General features: G+C 41.0%; 1 protein-coding gene across 1 annotated transcript in view; it reads right to left on the reverse strand.

Annotated features, from left to right (window-relative positions):
• lrrtm4l1 (leucine rich repeat transmembrane neuronal 4 like 1) overlaps window positions 1-16,822 on the reverse strand; it is a 57,062-nt gene that overhangs the window by 21,330 nt on the left and 18,910 nt on the right. The window contains exon 2 of the mRNA XM_023399460.2: window positions 15,156-16,786. Within this exon, the coding sequence (XP_023255228.1) occupies window positions 15,156-16,786 (1,631 nt within the window). The remainder of the gene's footprint in view (window positions 1-15,155; window positions 16,787-16,822) is intronic.

The following is a 16,822-nucleotide window of genomic DNA, read 5'->3' on the forward strand; positions in this document are numbered from 1 at the left end:
CTGGCCTACTTGCTTTTCGTTGTAGTAAATAAAACTTTCAGCCATAATTCTATTTTCCCCAGGGAATGTGAGAAATGGGGGGAGGGGACAGTCAATAAGGGGGGGGAGAGACAGGGAGAACGCTGCAAGCCATAAACAGCTGTTTCTGCACGCCTCCCCCTCCGACAGAGATCGGCTTCCTCTGCAGAGAGGCGATCTTTCGTACTACAAGGCAAATCCCCCGTTATAATAGCAATCTGCAAAGCTCCAAGCACACATGGCTTTTTAAGAGAATGGGAGATTGCACTCTGATTGGTTTATTGCATATTGGGCCTAAAACACCCAACACCTCCATGCTTAATTAAAAAAACAACCCTTTTGAACCATGCACCTGGTGCTGTGGCCATTTTTCCCACTGTTAAACTAGCAAAAGTGCATATCGACACGCCCTAAATGCACTTGCCCCATGCACTTTATACAATGTGCATAGATCCTTACAATATAGAGCCCAATGTGTTGATGTTAGTAGTTATCTGTTTGAGTGGGTTACTTCCCCGTATGCATCCCATCTGAACTTACACGCAGTCTTACACAACTTACAAGACTGCGTGCAACAACCTGCACAGCTTGACACAATATCACCACATGACTTTTGTGGCAGTTTTATTTCTGTTGCTTCCACTTCCATTTTAATGAAATGGTCCTCATTCGCTACACTGCCTGCCTTTTCCCAACCAGGGACACAGCAACCAATGAGCAACTACCAGTGGCGTGCTGACCAGTTTAAACTAAGAATAGACATCAAGTACAATGATACTACAGAGGAGGCAATATCTCTCCTCATGTCTTTTCTGTGCATGTGCTTTTGTGCATGTGCTTGGTGGATAAAGCTGGGGTCTGACGAATGACTAGCTATAGCTAGCTACAGTCAAACTTGTCAAAACGCCCTTGACTCAGCCGCCACTGTTCAGATATTATTTATGCATTACACATTATTATACGCGTGCATGTGAAAACTGTACAATAGTCGATATTTTTTTCTTCCAAAGCGTAAAGTGTACGTAGAGAGGTGGGAGTAACAAGTAAACAAGCTAATTACACACACATTTATCATCTCAAATCAGTGTTAGTTGTCTAACTAATCACCTTGATCGAAATGTAAGACAATAAAGGGTTTATTGTGGAGCAGCTTTTGATAAGGAAAGCGTTCACATATTCAATTTACTTATTTACAGTTAACCATGTAACATGTTTTAGTTGTCATATTAATATATTTTTTTAATATACTTTTGATATCTTTACTGTCCGTTCAAAGGAATCATCCAAATACTTCTTCAGCCAGGAAGGAGAAAGGTGATGTCCAGTGCAGAAAGATGCAGGCAGCACAGAATCACTTAAGAGATTTGCTACTACTACTGTCATGAGAAGGTATGTTTTAGTCTGTTTCATTTCTCTTGGCATTGTAGTAAACAGCTGAATCGCACATTAAGATGGTGGTTTGTGGGTAGGACCGGGTGGGGTGGGGCGGCAGCTGGTTCTTTGGCTTTGCTTGCCTATCCGTAAAAGTCACTGCACGCATGTGGCACATTAGGTACGTGTAAACAATTTAATCCAACGTCCAAAGTGTTGTGAAAAGGGATTTACACGATGTTCATCAGTCTACGGACGATAATCAAAACCTTTTCCACTTACACTAAAAATAGAACCAGCGGATGGTCAAAACTTTAGCGGAAAAAACACAACTTTTTCTCAACATTTTTTTCATTTCATGACAACGGCATAAAATGTAAACTTTTCAAACTAACAGATCATATAAGTATAAGCGCAACTTTAGGCGGCATTACTGTGTTCTACTAAGAGGAGTGGCCTCTGTGGGTGGCTGCTGCATTATTCTAGCAAATGAATACCATGCCTATAGGGCACCATTAAAAAATATGTGATCTCCACAAATGTCTCTGCTCCCCTCTGAAAACCACACTTTAATAATTCATACATTTACAGAGAAAGAACCCGAGCCATGTGAAATTAAAATGAATGTGACAAGGGACGAAAACATACTGCAAATACAGTATACTTTCAGCACATGAAGCAACTTCCAGCAAAAGATCAAGACATGACAAGGCCATAAAGTATAGACCGTGTTGTACAATAATATGTGATTCTGATAATATTGGCAATTTGGATGAAAACTCCAGAAAAACAATACTACATATTTTGCCAGAAACAGGGTAGACAGTGTTTCAAAATTACAAGGACAAAGTCAAAAGACAAAGTCAAAAGGACAAGAGAATGTCTGTCCGATGCACCTGGTCTGATGAGAAAAAGCAAATATTTTCTAACTTGTATTGAATAGATGTGTTTTTCCTTAATAGGCCTGGAGCATAAAACAAAGACTCGTGCCAATTCAGAGTATAAACTACTGACTAAGGGCTGATATTGTCAAAGAAATCACATATAATCAGACTCTAAATTACTTTTTAAACCCTCTCTATCATGATGAAAAGAAGGAGCATTTAAGGGCTTTTATGTGTACTTCCTAACTATTTCAAGACTCATGAAGTGCTTTACGTCTCGCAGAGACGGCTTTGTCCTAGCCCTTCATAAAAAGCGTGGACGAGTTATTACTCTAAGCCTCCTACAGTCACGCTCTCTCTGCATCTGAGTGATTTCATGCCACTTCTTGCCTGATTTCACATTATCCACCAATTTGAAAATGGTGTAAATAAAAAGTAAAGCTGTGAAAAAAAGTCTGCAAAAGGCAGTATGAGGCCAAATTACAATTTCAAAAAGCCCGATCCGACTCCTCCACATGGCTTGTTTTGTCCGACCAACAGTCTCAAAACTCTTTACTTACTACTTCCTTACTTTACTTACTCCAATTTACTGAGTACCACATGACAAAGACAAAGACGAGCAGCAAATCCCTCAAATTTGGAAGCTGGATCTTGACATCACTGAAATTTAAACTGTCAAACCAGATGATCGGTATTGGTATTGGCGGCAAAAAAACAGGATTGTGGCATCCAGATGTGTCCTGGATCCCCATCTGATAAGATTTTTGCTTTTAGATGTTGTATTACAGAAAGTGTTTGAAACCCATGACATGTCATTGTTAAAAAACAATGAAAGTCTATTTAGTCATACGTTCTGTCACTGTTATACTTATGGATAGAATTACAGTGAAAATAACTTTTTGATGCGGACCTCCAGGAACCCCCTTCAAGAACCCCTGGACCCACACTTTGAGAACCGTTGATCTACTTAATGAATTGTTTTAGCTGCACACAGGAGGAGTGATGACAGCAACTGATAACCCTTTCAACATTATCCAAGTCTTATAATCAAAAGAAATTCAAACCTCCACTCATCTGTCACAGCACAACATCACAGGTTGACTGCTTTGTAAAGACCCAGCGTGAGCTTGTGTAGGCAGGTGTGTTGTTCACTTTAATTACACTTATCTGAGTAGTGCAGTCATGTCACAAAACCGCTAGTTACACTTATTCGCATTCAGTATACGCACATTTTAGCTTGTGTGTGTATTAGTGCCAGCTTTGCAGATATCAAGACTGAGGCAGAAATGAGATGTTTGTGTGTTTTCGACAGAACAAGTGAAGGTGGGTGGGTTGATGCTACTGTTATCTGAGGATGAAGAATACAGCGGCTGCCAAAGCCCGCGGTAAAAGGAAGAGGGGGGCAGGTAAGAGATTATAAAATTCAATTTAGGGCAATAGAGGGGGTGGATCTTTTATATAAGGTGCCACTGAGCTGTTTTCCCCTTTTCAGTCTGAGACACAAACACATACGCATGCACATACACACACACTAGGAAAAAATCGGCCGTAGAATCTTCTCTCTGTGTTTTTGTTGTGATATCCAGTAAAAAAGGAAGATCCCTATTTGTCTTAGCTGCAGGGCCAAGGCAGGCTGCAGATGCTGCTAATAATACACTGCTCATTGGGGTTTTGTGTTGAGTGTGTATGACTGTATTGCTGCATATTCGATAGGGAGGAGCGCCTCGGGTAAAGAGCCACATTTACAACATTTTAGTACATGCATCACCACCCAGCACAGCCTCTGTAGGGAGGAGTTCTTCTGAGAATGACCCAGCAATCGAGGAAGAGTGCATGAAATTGCACCTCGGAGATAGTCGAGAGATTGTTCCACTGAATAAGTGGAAAAACTTCTCACCGAGGGGGTTTGCCGGCACTGTCGTCTGAGCGGCTATATTCCCACCATCCGCGCTTTTAAACGACCAAAAACGAAGATGTTTTATTTTTGTTTTGTCAGACAGAAAAACACTTGAGGCAACCAATGAAAAGCATAGATCTTGCCCTCATTACCCCCCCCCCCACGCTGTCATTAATAGCGGTTCATTTATTGGCTGACAGGAGCAGCATGTTCTTGCTCCCACTCAAGTGTAACACACTGGGAGTTTAGAAACACCATCGACCAGTAACAGAAAGATTTCTATCAACCATTAAAAAAACCTCTTAATAATTAATTCTTTTAAAACTCCATCTTGTTTGATCACAGAAATGATGAATTCAATAATTTAAGACCAGAGAGGATTTGGTGATACACACATTAAAAGCTGCTGCTTCGTTGTCGGCAAGGAAGAATTTGGAGGAGGGGGGCAAATGACTTCACTGGAATCTGGAATATGAGACCTACTGTATATTCACTGAGATCTCTCTCCGCCTGCTTGCACTTAAGCTCTTAATGGTTCCTTAAAACTGATGAGGTAAAGGGGAGAGGGAGCGGAAAATGAAAGTGTTCTTCTAAATGGTTTTTGGAGGAATGCCTGTCAAGTGGAACGGGACTGGAGGGGAAATTAGCCAGGGGACATGCAAAGTGAGCGCTGTGGCTGGCTGTGTGACATCCTTCTCTCTTCAAAGCTGTGGGGGGGGGGGGGGGGGGGGCGCAATATCTCGGAGATGCAGGGAGTGCTTGAGGAAAAGACCAGAGAGAGACGGTGAACTGGCAAATCTATTTTCTCTGTCTCTCGCAAGGGACAATCACAACCTCAGTTACCCAGTGCTGATTTCTTAAGACTGTGTTTGTGATTGTTTTTGCCATGAAATTATTTCTATCTATTCACTGGTCTGTACAAAGTTGTACATGTTGCTGTTGGATATCAACCATCTCTCATACTGATCCATGGCTGTGGACCGTGGCCTTTGTAAAAGTCAAATAAAAGCCTGAAACACATTACACAACATTAAACACAATTATTTCCAATTCTTTTTTTTTTCTCAGCAGCCCATTATCATTATGAGGCCACACATGCAAAGTGTGACAGTATAAGGCAATGCCATCTCCTAGAAATGATGCTTGTATACAACTAAACTGCTTTCCCAATTACATTAAATTGAGGGACTTTTTTTGATGATCGAAGCCCTTGCATTTATTAACGGTAGTGGAGTCACCAGGACATGGTTGGAGTGGAAGCGGACATATAAAGAGCCTGTCTGTATGACTGATGTTCGCAACCAAAGGCCTGTTTGCGGTTAGGTCTAGTCAACAAAAACTATTTGGTTAAGGTTAGGGGAAGATTGTGGCTTTTGTTAAATGACTGCTCAAAATATGACTTCAGAGCATTATTTGCCTTGACCAGACTTGGCCTATTGCACTTGAGCATCAACAGCCTTTTCCCGGCGAGACATGAAATTTGCCCTCTGCTGAAACGGCAAGGTTGCCATTTTTATTTTTTTTACGGAGACATAGCTTGAGGACTCTATTCCTGACTTTAACATTGAAAACTATACAGTGTTCTAAAGAGGGCTTAATGTCCACCAGGTCAAAATGATTTTTACCAGCTCTGACAGTTGTGTGTATAAAGCCTTAAGCATTTCTATGAATGGCCATTATCAGTTGATTAATGAATCCAGGGTTACGACGACTACTCAAACCATTACTGTGTTTCTTGTGTCAGACAGGATAAGAATTACTAATAGCATTGTCAATAATTGCAGTCTTATTGATCATATTTAAATGTTTGTAAATGGGAAAACATATGGAAATGTTTTTAGATACAACAATACAGTAAGAATAAGATTACTTAAAAATCATAATAAAGCTGCTCTCATCAAGGTGGCCAGAGGCTAAAAAGTAATTCTTTAATGAAAAAAACTGAGCATTGAAAGGATCCACAAAAGCTTTGAAAACCCTTGAAGGACTTAAGATATTGCAAGGGTTCAAAGTAGTAGTAAAAGTATTAGCTAAAGACAAGATCCTTTTGTAAAGAGTGAAGTGAAATGACATTTTAGATGTTTATTTTACAGAGACATCCTTGTTATTCTGGCTTTTATAATGAGAGTCAGGTGCCGACCTATATATATATATATATATATATATATATATATATATAAAATAAAGCCAGTAGAAATGCTCCTTAAATAGCTGATATAATTAATCTGTCAAATTGAACAGGGAAAAGTTTCAACTGATTTTAAAAGTGCCTGAGTTATCCCACTCTAAAAAAAAATTAGATAAAGGAAACTATAGGACGGGTTCAATTTTATGCGTGTTCTCAAGTCATTGAGAGGATCATTCATGAACAGAATGAAGAATATATAAGGAGTCAAATTATATTGTATGAGTTATAGTAAGGACTTAGAAAAACTTGCATTGTACTGTGAACATCAGGAAGGACGTAGACTAAGGTAAGCTCTATGGCATGGTCCTGCTTAAGCTCCAAAAGTCCTTTGTTACAGTCGAGCACAGGGATCTTGTTGTATACGATTAAGAGCTACAGCAGCCTTCAAATGGATTCAGTCCTATCTGACAGGTGCGTATCAAAATTTGACATCTTTCTGGTTCAAAGCCCATAAATTGTGAGGTCCCTCAGGGGAGTATCCTGGCCATTACTCTTTTTATTGTGGCTTAGAGCTCTTCATGTGACCTCTTTCTTTATGTGGATGATGCTGTTTTGATAACTAAACTTCAGTAAAAGTAGGTCAAACAGTTATCCTCACTAAAACTACTGTTAATTATTTAGGTTGTATCTTCAATAGTCAGATCTCAGCAAAGGCCGTGTCACAAAAAGCAGAAAGGAAAGTATAACGTCAAAAATTCTGGCCTGGGATTTAGTTCAATGTCACTTTGAGTGTTGTATGTTGTATGTTGGTACAATAGTCATTTTCTAACTTTTCTAACTAGGAATGCACAGAAATATTTTTAGACAGCATTCAGCATTGAAAGCATCCACAAAAGCTTTTGAAAGCCCTTGAAGGACTTTTAGCAAGAGTTTAAAAACTGAGCCCACTCCTATTCGCAAAAAATTAAATCCTTATTGAAAGAGTTACGTCAAATGAAATTTTGATGTTTATTCTACAACAGTTGCAAGTAATCTAAATGAGGAGGTTCTGCGTCATTCTGACTTTTACAATGAAAGTCAGGTGCAGAGTTGTCACTCACTATGTGGTATTAAAAAAAAAAGTTCACTGTTCAAGATTCAGTTGAAACCTGTATTTTGACGCAGCCAAGCTCTGCAGTATGGTCCGGCTTGAGCTACAAAAGTCCTTTCACACTGTTGACTATGGGATCTTGCTATATACAGTTAAGAGCCTTAAGCAGCCTTCAAATAGATTCAGTCCTATCTTACAGGTGGGTATCAAAATTAGTGCTTTTGCTGTTTTCAACCCATAATTTGTCAGGTCTCTCAAAGAGTATCCTGGGGCCATTATTCTTTTTATTGTGGCCTAAAACCTTCCTCTTCATGTGACCTCTCGGTTTATGCAGATGATGCTGTTTTGGTAAGGTTTCATAAAAATAAAACTTCTGTGGAAAATTTGCTGAGTGGCGCGGTGGAGAAGATTGTTGATTTGCTGTCTGATGATAAACCTTCTCTTCATTTAGGGAAAACTCAGACCAATCTATTTGGATCATGAGTCAAGCTAAGACAGTTTCAGTAAAGATAGGTCAAACGTCATACTGACGAAAACCACTGTTAATTATTGAGGTTGTATCTTGGATAGTCAGCTCTCAGCAAAGGCCGTGACACTAAAAGCACCCAGAAAGGAAAGCAGTCCTGCTTGATAGTGTAACATAAGAAATTCTGTCCTGGGTTTTAGTTCAGTGTCACATTGATTACAGTATGTTGCCACCTTCTGGTACAGCAGTTGTCCCAACTCATTAGAAACAACTGCAGACTGCCCAAAACAAGCTTATTAGGTTTATCTCCAAAAGGTTCTCCTTGAACACATCCAGATCTGACACACACAGTGGAGAGAGAAATTATCCAAATGAAGTCAGGTCTCACTTTCAAAGCGGTAAAGAACACAGCTCCTGGTTATTAACCGTCCAAGGGGTAGTTTTACTAAAGTTATCCCTTTTAGTTCAAGAGTTTCATTGGCAAAAATACATTTTTATATATAATATTTGGTAAAGAAATAGTTGATGACCATCAGTCTCTCTGTCTTGACGATTTGTTTGTATCTTTATTCATTTATTTGCGATTACATGTGTTTTGACCTGTCTTGTCTGACTTGAATATCAGCCATTTTACCCCCCCCCCCCTTTAACCCTTGAGAGGACCACAATGGAAATAAGGTTTTTAGCTTCATTGTGTTTTTATCTTCATCACTTTAAATCTGTTAGTCAGGAAGTATAAAGCAGAACATCTTTAAGCTCCATTTGCTGGTAGAAAGTGAGCCATTTATGCTTAAAAAATGACAGACATGTAACACTTCCAGCAATAATATCCAAGTGTTCTTTTGAGTAACTGTGGTTGAAATACAGCCAGGTAACACTTAAGCACTACAGGACCTTGCAGGGTTTAAAATACCATGGATTATGTTTTTTTCCCCAATGCATGCACTACTTTTCTAGACGCATTTCTTTTTTCTTAATTACTAACCTAGTTAATCAGTAAAGCACGACCCACCGCGAGAATCTATAGTATATAAATAGTATTGCTTGGATAGATCTACGGTACAGCATTAGTCATTGAATAGAAAAATTGACTATTGAGTCGAGCAATAGTGGACGATAAAATGGTGTGATCTAACATGTTCATATTGAAACCATACTATACCACTGAGTGTTTAATTGTCATATTTGAAAGCTAGACATGGTTCACCCACATGAATGTTTTCACTTGTGTCTCTGATTAGACCTCTTGTAATGACTGTGTGGGCGTGTGCGGACTGTGCTTGATTGACATTTTTCTGACTGAGTAATGCTGCACTTACACTGTGACAGCAGAATGGGCAAAACACACAGTTGTTACAACCCTTACTCCAGGATGGTTAAACCAGTTTCTAGCACTAGATGGTTCATGTAAAAAAGGCTCTGCGAGTTCCTGTTCAATTCGATTCTGATTCTTGGTGTCACAATTCAATTCTGAATAGAGAAGGTGGGACCATTTCCAGGCTGTTATTCCAGCGCCCTCTGTGCCAAACCACTCAGTGAAGTTCAAGTCCACTGAAATGCAAATTGAAATTAGGTCACTGTCACTGTCTGTCCCAACAGAAAGAAGCAGAGAAAAGTGCGTGGGAGTAGACGGCTTTGTGTTTCAAGTTAAAAGCAATAATGAAATGAGAGTGTTTGCGGTGATTTACTGGCTGCCACCACAGGCTAAATGTCTTCTGTCAAACCAAAGTGTTGGCCTCTGTTTTTAAAGGCAAATCCATCGTTATCCAGAACTTTGTTTGGACACAGATCCGTTGACAGACTCTGGACTGCCTAATCAGAGTTGGCTCCGACACTTGCCTTCTTTGAAGATTAACTCCACCACTATTGATGATTTGAATCAATCACAGTATTGCCATCACCCCTATTTTTAAGCCACTGTTAATTATGTGAGTTACAATCACAACTCTGGCTCTGGTGTTTTGAAAATTGCACCCTTCTAAATCACAATTTCAATACTAAAACAATTAATAATTCCAACCTACCAAATATAAACAATATAGCTGATTGGATTAGCATTGGATTAGCCAGAGCTGATGGCTTTGTGGTTATTTCGGGAGCAGTTTGTTCATACTTCTGTTCTTTTCTCCAAGTGGGAAGATATTGTAGCTGTCAGAAATTCCCAATAACCCCTCTTCTCAAGAAAGCCAGAACTGTATTTCCCATTCAACTGCTCATATTTATATTCTGCACAGTTGTGAGTGCAGCATTAGTGAATGGATTTAGGTGATCTCAGCAAACATAGCTGCATCCAACTTCAACCTGAGCGGAAGTCTAATCAGCCAGAGTAAAAATGATAACACTCGCCTGGGTTTGCAGGGGCTTTTGAGTTCCCAGCGTCTAAACCTATAAAAAAAACCAAAGTGAAAGAGACAGAGAACTGTTCAACCCTTTTTTCCAGCCGGGCTCGGACACCATTCTGTACCGCTCTCGACAATACCTCACAGAACCCCTAGCTACAGCAGGGTAAAATTGTGTGCTGGCGTTCGTTCTTCCACATTGCCGTCCACAGGGACCGGTGGCTCTGTGCGGAGACATAATGAAAGGCACGGCCAGCTGTGCCGACCAGCAAGATGGCACTTTCAAAGTAAGCCAGTCTGATGCCAGATTTTCAATTATTAAACACCTGAAATAAGCTACAGTCTAGAGCCCCCCCCCCCCGAAACAAAAAAAAAAACTGTAGACACCCATCAGTGATGCTGAAAAGGAGAGATTGTTTTTGGCATAATGAGATTTGGATTATAGTTATGTAGCTAGAGACAATACTTGCTGATGCTGATTGCTACAGAAATATTTGCAGTGCCGTGAGAAAACCACAACAGCACTTTCGTTGTGCAGCAAACTGCAGTTAAGCTGTGTACTGGTGCCAGATGTTTGACTAACACAGCAGACAGCATAAACCTGGGTCTCACAGCCTTTTCTCAGCCTGTCTTCAGGTTCAAAAATAAATTGGCGTGCCATCATGTGAATTTGTTGATGACATATTATATTTAGCACAGCGCATGGCAGCAGCTTCAAGTTTATTATACATTAATGACAGGTTTGGAACAAATCTTATTTATTTATGTTTCTTTTTTTTTTTTTTTTCAAAGACATCAATCATATCATTCTTATGTTTTGGACCCATTCTAGAAAGCAGCTAGTTTGGATGCCACAGATGACTTTGAAATGTAGATAATCACAATATAAATTTTCTGCCATGGTTTTGTTTTTTACCCACGTCCCAGAGGGATTGCAGAGAAGAAGGCAGATAAGTCTTTGAATTCAGAGACGCACTAAATTAACCTCCTACGTTCTTTTCTACAGTGACAGTGACACTGCCATAACCTCTGCCTCCTGTCAATGCCGCGCCGATGCCATGACAGTCACCGTATTAGGGGTCAAAGTTAAATTAAGCTGAACTTTGGCTGCAAAACTGCAAATCAAGACAATGAAAATAATGGCCTTGCTCAACTTGCAGTTTAAGGGTCTCTGATGAGCCCCACATATCAAGCAAGCAAACAATAACAGTGATTTTTGCTCTCTGTTTGCATGCACAATGCACAAGCCCCAGCTTTGCTCATTCTGAGGAGGCTGCAGCTCTCTGGCGAGTGGCTCTCAGAACAGGGCAGATGTCAGTGAACATGCTCATGAACCTGGTTCTGTGATTTAAAAAAAAAAAAAAAAGAAAGACGATCATTCTTTTATGAGTTTTTGGATGACAATGGAGTTTCACAGCATAGGCGTTTAGATCAAGCTGCACCTCATCTCGAAGCATAAAGTTTTCCTCTGCAAACTTTTCATTAAAAAAAAAATTTAAAAAAAATCTAAACTTCTTCGCCTTGTCATGAGTTGAAATTGAAACAAGAAATAAGTTAAGTGGAACTGCTGAATTGCTGAGAGGAGGCAAAACTTTCTGCATGAAGAGCAGCCTAATTGGCTTTAGATTTAACACTGGTTTTGCCCCTTAACCACCACTGGACTGTACCTTTTGAAGTGCTCATTCACTTGAACAGAGCACCTAGAAAACAGTGACTGATTGCTTAATTAGCTGCTACCTTACGAAATCATATGCATACATATTGTGAGCACAAATTGCAGTTTCGTGAATGGGAATGCGTCACTGAGGCACTTTCTACAGGCAATTTCTTTCAGTTGTGCATCGTGAAACCTCAAAATACTGCTCTTTGCCACTACCTTTTCAGATTGCTTATACATTACCCTTATAATCACAATCTCCACAAACCCTACAGTCCCATTACAGAGGTAAATGGTGGGGCTTATCATTTAAGTAGACTAGGTGTCAAGCTTTCTGTCTGATAACAGAACATGAAGAAGGATGTGACAAAATATTGCAGTAACTGCATGTTAGAAGCTTGAGAACATGTTTTACCATTAGATGTGAAAAGGTAAAAGCTGGAAGTGCTCCTTTGTCAGTATCAGAGACTTCTGACTCAGAGAACAGACTTGACTTGGTTGACTTGCTTTAAATTTATCTGACCTTCACTTAATGCTGCAATACTGACAGGACCCATCAAATAAAATATCTGCTGCGCTGCACATAATCAGTTATCCCTGTTGAATACTTTTATCTTTAATGCCTTTTTTTGGTGAAGTAAAAACTTCAGTGAGATACAGTAGGACTGGGTGATATGACTTCAAATAAATATCAGGATTATTTCAAACTTTTACCTCGATTGCGATTAATGAACGATTACTTTGGCACTTATAGTTGTCTCACTCCTCATGGCTGCGTTAGGTGATCTAGATATTCGGCGTCTCACCTGTTTTTCACACGTAGCAACGCGTGGTTCAAAGCAAAAATAGACAGGGAAAAGTCCTGCTGATAGCAATATTGACAACACACAAGTAATATTACGTAAAACTGACACCTTTCACTATGGTTTGAATGTCTAGGCCAGTGGTTCTCAACCTTTTCCGACTAATGGCCCACTCAAAAGATCTCAAACGCGTTGGCGGCACCACATCCGACCCCATAACAATACAGAGGCTTAATAATACATTTTCAGAGCACTTTTTATTCTAATGATAACAACCGAACATTCAGGACTGAACTGAAAGATCATTTAGTTTTAAAACACTCAGAAACATTATTTTTTGGCGGCCCCACGGAATTGGGAGCACTGGTCTTGGCTGTATCTGAATCTGTCCTAGACATGAAAATATATAAATATTTTTTAAATCGTTGTTTTACCATTTTAGCAACTACTTGTGGAGACAGTGGATGCCACATGAACTACATAGTCATAACAGAAACCCTATGCAGACTATAATTATATTATGTCAATAACAAGTGAAGGGCAGTATTTTATCGGTGCGTGTGCTCTCTCTCTCTCTCTCTCTCTCTCTCTCTCTCTCTGTGTGTGTGTGTGTGTGTCTTGCTCTGAACAAGGGTAAAAAAGGTTAATCAGGTTTATAATGAAAAGAAATCCAACATTTGAGTATGGACGGCCTTATCCAAGGCAAACTCAATGTACAGAGATAGAGCTGGCAGCAGAAACGCAGCCTGTCTGGACACAAACACACACACACACACACACGTGCAAGCTGCAGCATGTTAGCGATGCAGCCGCCGCGCACACGCAAAACCGGCAGCGTGTTCAGAGCGCCAGAGGATCGGTGTCATCCATATCGCCAGCTTCGCTTTGAATGAACGCAGACTAATGTTAGTTGGATGGGGCGGCGGCACGTGACTGAACACGAGGTAGTATTTTTTTAAGGGGACAGTTCATGAATGTACGCGCTGTGGAAAGTATTGACCAAATGAACCAACATGAGAGTGAGAGCTTCTAATTGTCCGTTTTGATACTTGCGTTAATTGCCCGGGCCTAAGGTGCAGTAACAATAATAATTTGTCTGGAAGATTCATTTCAAATGTTCATGTAAGTAGTAAATCTTTTTCTAATTGCCATTTGTATAATATACTGTAACTTCACAATAGTGAGATAATGAAGGCTTTGAACGCTATGTTCAGAACGTAGATTTTGAGTCTCTATGAAAAGGAGTCAAAGCAACTGTTATTTCATGCAATAAGAAGATAAATTGCTATTTGAGGTGGTATAAGATCCTTTGGTGTCAGATATTTTGCCGTCTTTTTATTTGACATCTTTTTAAACAACATATTTAGCAAGCAGTGTTTTAATTACCTTTCTAGACCCATTGCTGAAGCTGTCATAATTATGCATTATTTATACAACTATGACCCATGATTCTGAGTTTTCACGCCGGGTTGATTGTAATTACCCGGGTTTATAAATATACTCCTTATCACAGCAGAGAGATCCACATTTAAGCCAAATCATAAGATTTTTGGGTTGGTCTGTAAGATTAACATTAAATCTCCCCACACAGCTGAGGAGGTGCGCACTGTTCCAGACAAAACTCAGTTTAACACCGAAGGGCGGTTACAGTCTACATCACAAACCTTAGTGTCCTATAATTGATGTTCAGCCTTGTAATGAACAAGTTCTTTGTTTAATTAGACATTTTAAACACTGCAATTCAAGCAAAGCTTCTGATCCATACCAGTGCACCTCATCAACACTTGCTGTGGATGTTGCACAAACTGATAATGTTGTGTCTTACAACAAGCGTAATAGAGTTATGGCAGTCTGAAAGTTAGCACTGATAAAATAAAATGAATATTCCCAGCAAAATAAATTCTGCGTATAATGTAGCAGTGCACACATCCATCCTCCCCTCCCCCAAAACACACATACAAACACAAACGCCACACATATTCCTTCAACATGTGTGAGCCATGCCATGCTGCTGTGGAGTGGTGTCTGTGAAATAGTTAGACGGTGTCCAATTAGTCACGGTCCCCCTTAGTGGATTCACCATGAGCAACGATTTTGAAAAGGTGTAAGAATTTAGATAACAAATAATACCGAGATGAATAGTGTGTTGCAGAGCAGCAATTAAAGCCACACTCTATTAATCTCAGAGAACACAAAAGTCAGTATTGCATTATAGTCATATTGCGATCCTCTGAACCCCGAGGTGTAGATTGCTTCCACTGGATCAGATTAGCTGTCTTCGAGTTTCCACTTTTAGGTTCAATTTAAGAATAAAAACCTGAATAATTGGAGACATCTAACATTTGAAGTCAAGCGTGTTATGAACAAAAAATCAAGGGGTGCTTAGCTGGGATTCAACAGTGTCTTTTTAGAGGGAATACTTGATAAAAGATTTACCTCTGTGTTGAGCCTTTGTATTTTGATTTTGAGTTTTTATTTTTAGGCTGATGCGATGGATCATACCTCACACTCCCTGGAGCCAGAAATTGTGCAAGTGCAGGAACCAGTGCCATTGCCTAGAACCTCCAATGCTTCCGGTGTGGCAGCAGGGTTGTAGCTCATGTAATACTCTTGGAGCTGGGAGCTCAGGTTCTGCTCTGGCTCTGGACTCTTTTTGCGACGCTTCCGCCCCACCATGGATCGCTGCTGCAGCAACCTGGTTGCACCCGGGTAGCGCCGCCACAACACATAGATAATTGTCAAGATTAGGGACATGGTGAAGAAGAGTGCCACACTGCCCACCACCACCTTATGCAGAGTCATGTGCTCCACCTCTGGGGGTGGTGTGTGAGTGGGTCGAGTGCGAGCGACTGAGTCTCTAGGGTTTTTGCTCATATGCCCCGGAAAAGTAGGATGAGGGATAGGTTGAGGTCTGAACGGTGGGGGGGGACCAAAGGTGCTGCTTGGTGGCATGGGTGGAGAGCTGCTAGTCGGGGCAAAGGTTGGTTCAGCAGTGGCTTCAGAAATGAGCTCTGACGTTGGTGAGGGTGTTTCAGTCAGAACGTAATCAGTCTCCTCACAAATACCGTGGTTCCTCGTGGCCTCCATGATTTTTTCTCCCTGGAGATACTTTGGGCTGCTGCATATCATAGTGGTGTCTTTACTTCCCCGAAAATTTCTCAACCAAGCCACAAGGGGGCATATGCCAGTCCCACAATCCCACATGTTCCCAGCAAGGCTGATGGAGGTCAGCGAGATCCATGCCGACACCGCCTCCTGAGACACGTTAGACAGTTTGTTGGATTCCAGGTTGAGGACTTGAAGGTTGGGCAAGCAGTGAAACACAGCTGGGTCCAGGGTCTGGATTTCATTTCCTGAAAGATCAAGTTTCTGCAGCGTATACCAAGTCCACGGAAGGCCCTGGTTTACCACCCGAATGCGGTTCCACTGCAGATACAGTGATCTCAGGTTGGCTAAGCGCGGAAACAGAAAAAAGTTGATCCGTGAGAACTGGTTGTGCTCCAGGTGCAATTCCATCAGCTTCTGTAGGCCCAAAAAGGTGGTGCGGGTGAGAGCCTTGATTCGATTGTAGCCCAAATCAAGAAACTCCAAACTTCGGCACTCGAGGAACGCTCGAATCGGGATGTTGGAAAGACCGTTTGAGCGTAGGTGTAGGTTTTGCAGCTTGCGTAAGCCATGGAATTGACCTGGCTGCAGGATTTCCAGTTTGTTGTAGGACAAGTCCAGACTGCGAAGATTAGGAATCCCGTGGAATGTAGAATTGTGCAGGGATTTGATCCTGTTGGAGCTCAGTATCAGCTCTTTAAGCCTGCGGACCCCCTGGAATGCTCGACTGTCAACAGCTGAAATCTGATTGTGGTCCAAGTATATCCAGAGAAGCTGGCTGAGGTGGGCGAATTGATATGGTAGCAGGGTGTGCAGTTCATTGTAGCGCAGGGAGAGGCCCTGGCAGCCAATTGAGATGTTTTCTGGTACATCTATGAAGCCAGATGAATCACAATGGACAGTTTTCCCCTCACATCTGCAGCTATTGGGGCAGGTGCGCTCGCCAAAGCTGAACAGCAGGGGAGCCCGCAAGAGGAGGAGGAGAGGAAAGAGGAGGTGTGTCAGTCGTCCATCACACAGCAGTGGACCTGTAAGAGAATATGAGACAGGAATTTACTAAAGAT

This window comes from Seriola lalandi, unplaced genomic scaffold, assembly GCF_002814215.2.
Source record: "Seriola lalandi dorsalis isolate HSWRI2012SDOR001 ecotype SW California unplaced genomic scaffold, Sedor1 jcf7180002051954, whole genome shotgun sequence".
Lineage (NCBI taxonomy): Eukaryota > Metazoa > Chordata > Actinopteri > Carangiformes > Carangidae > Seriola > Seriola lalandi.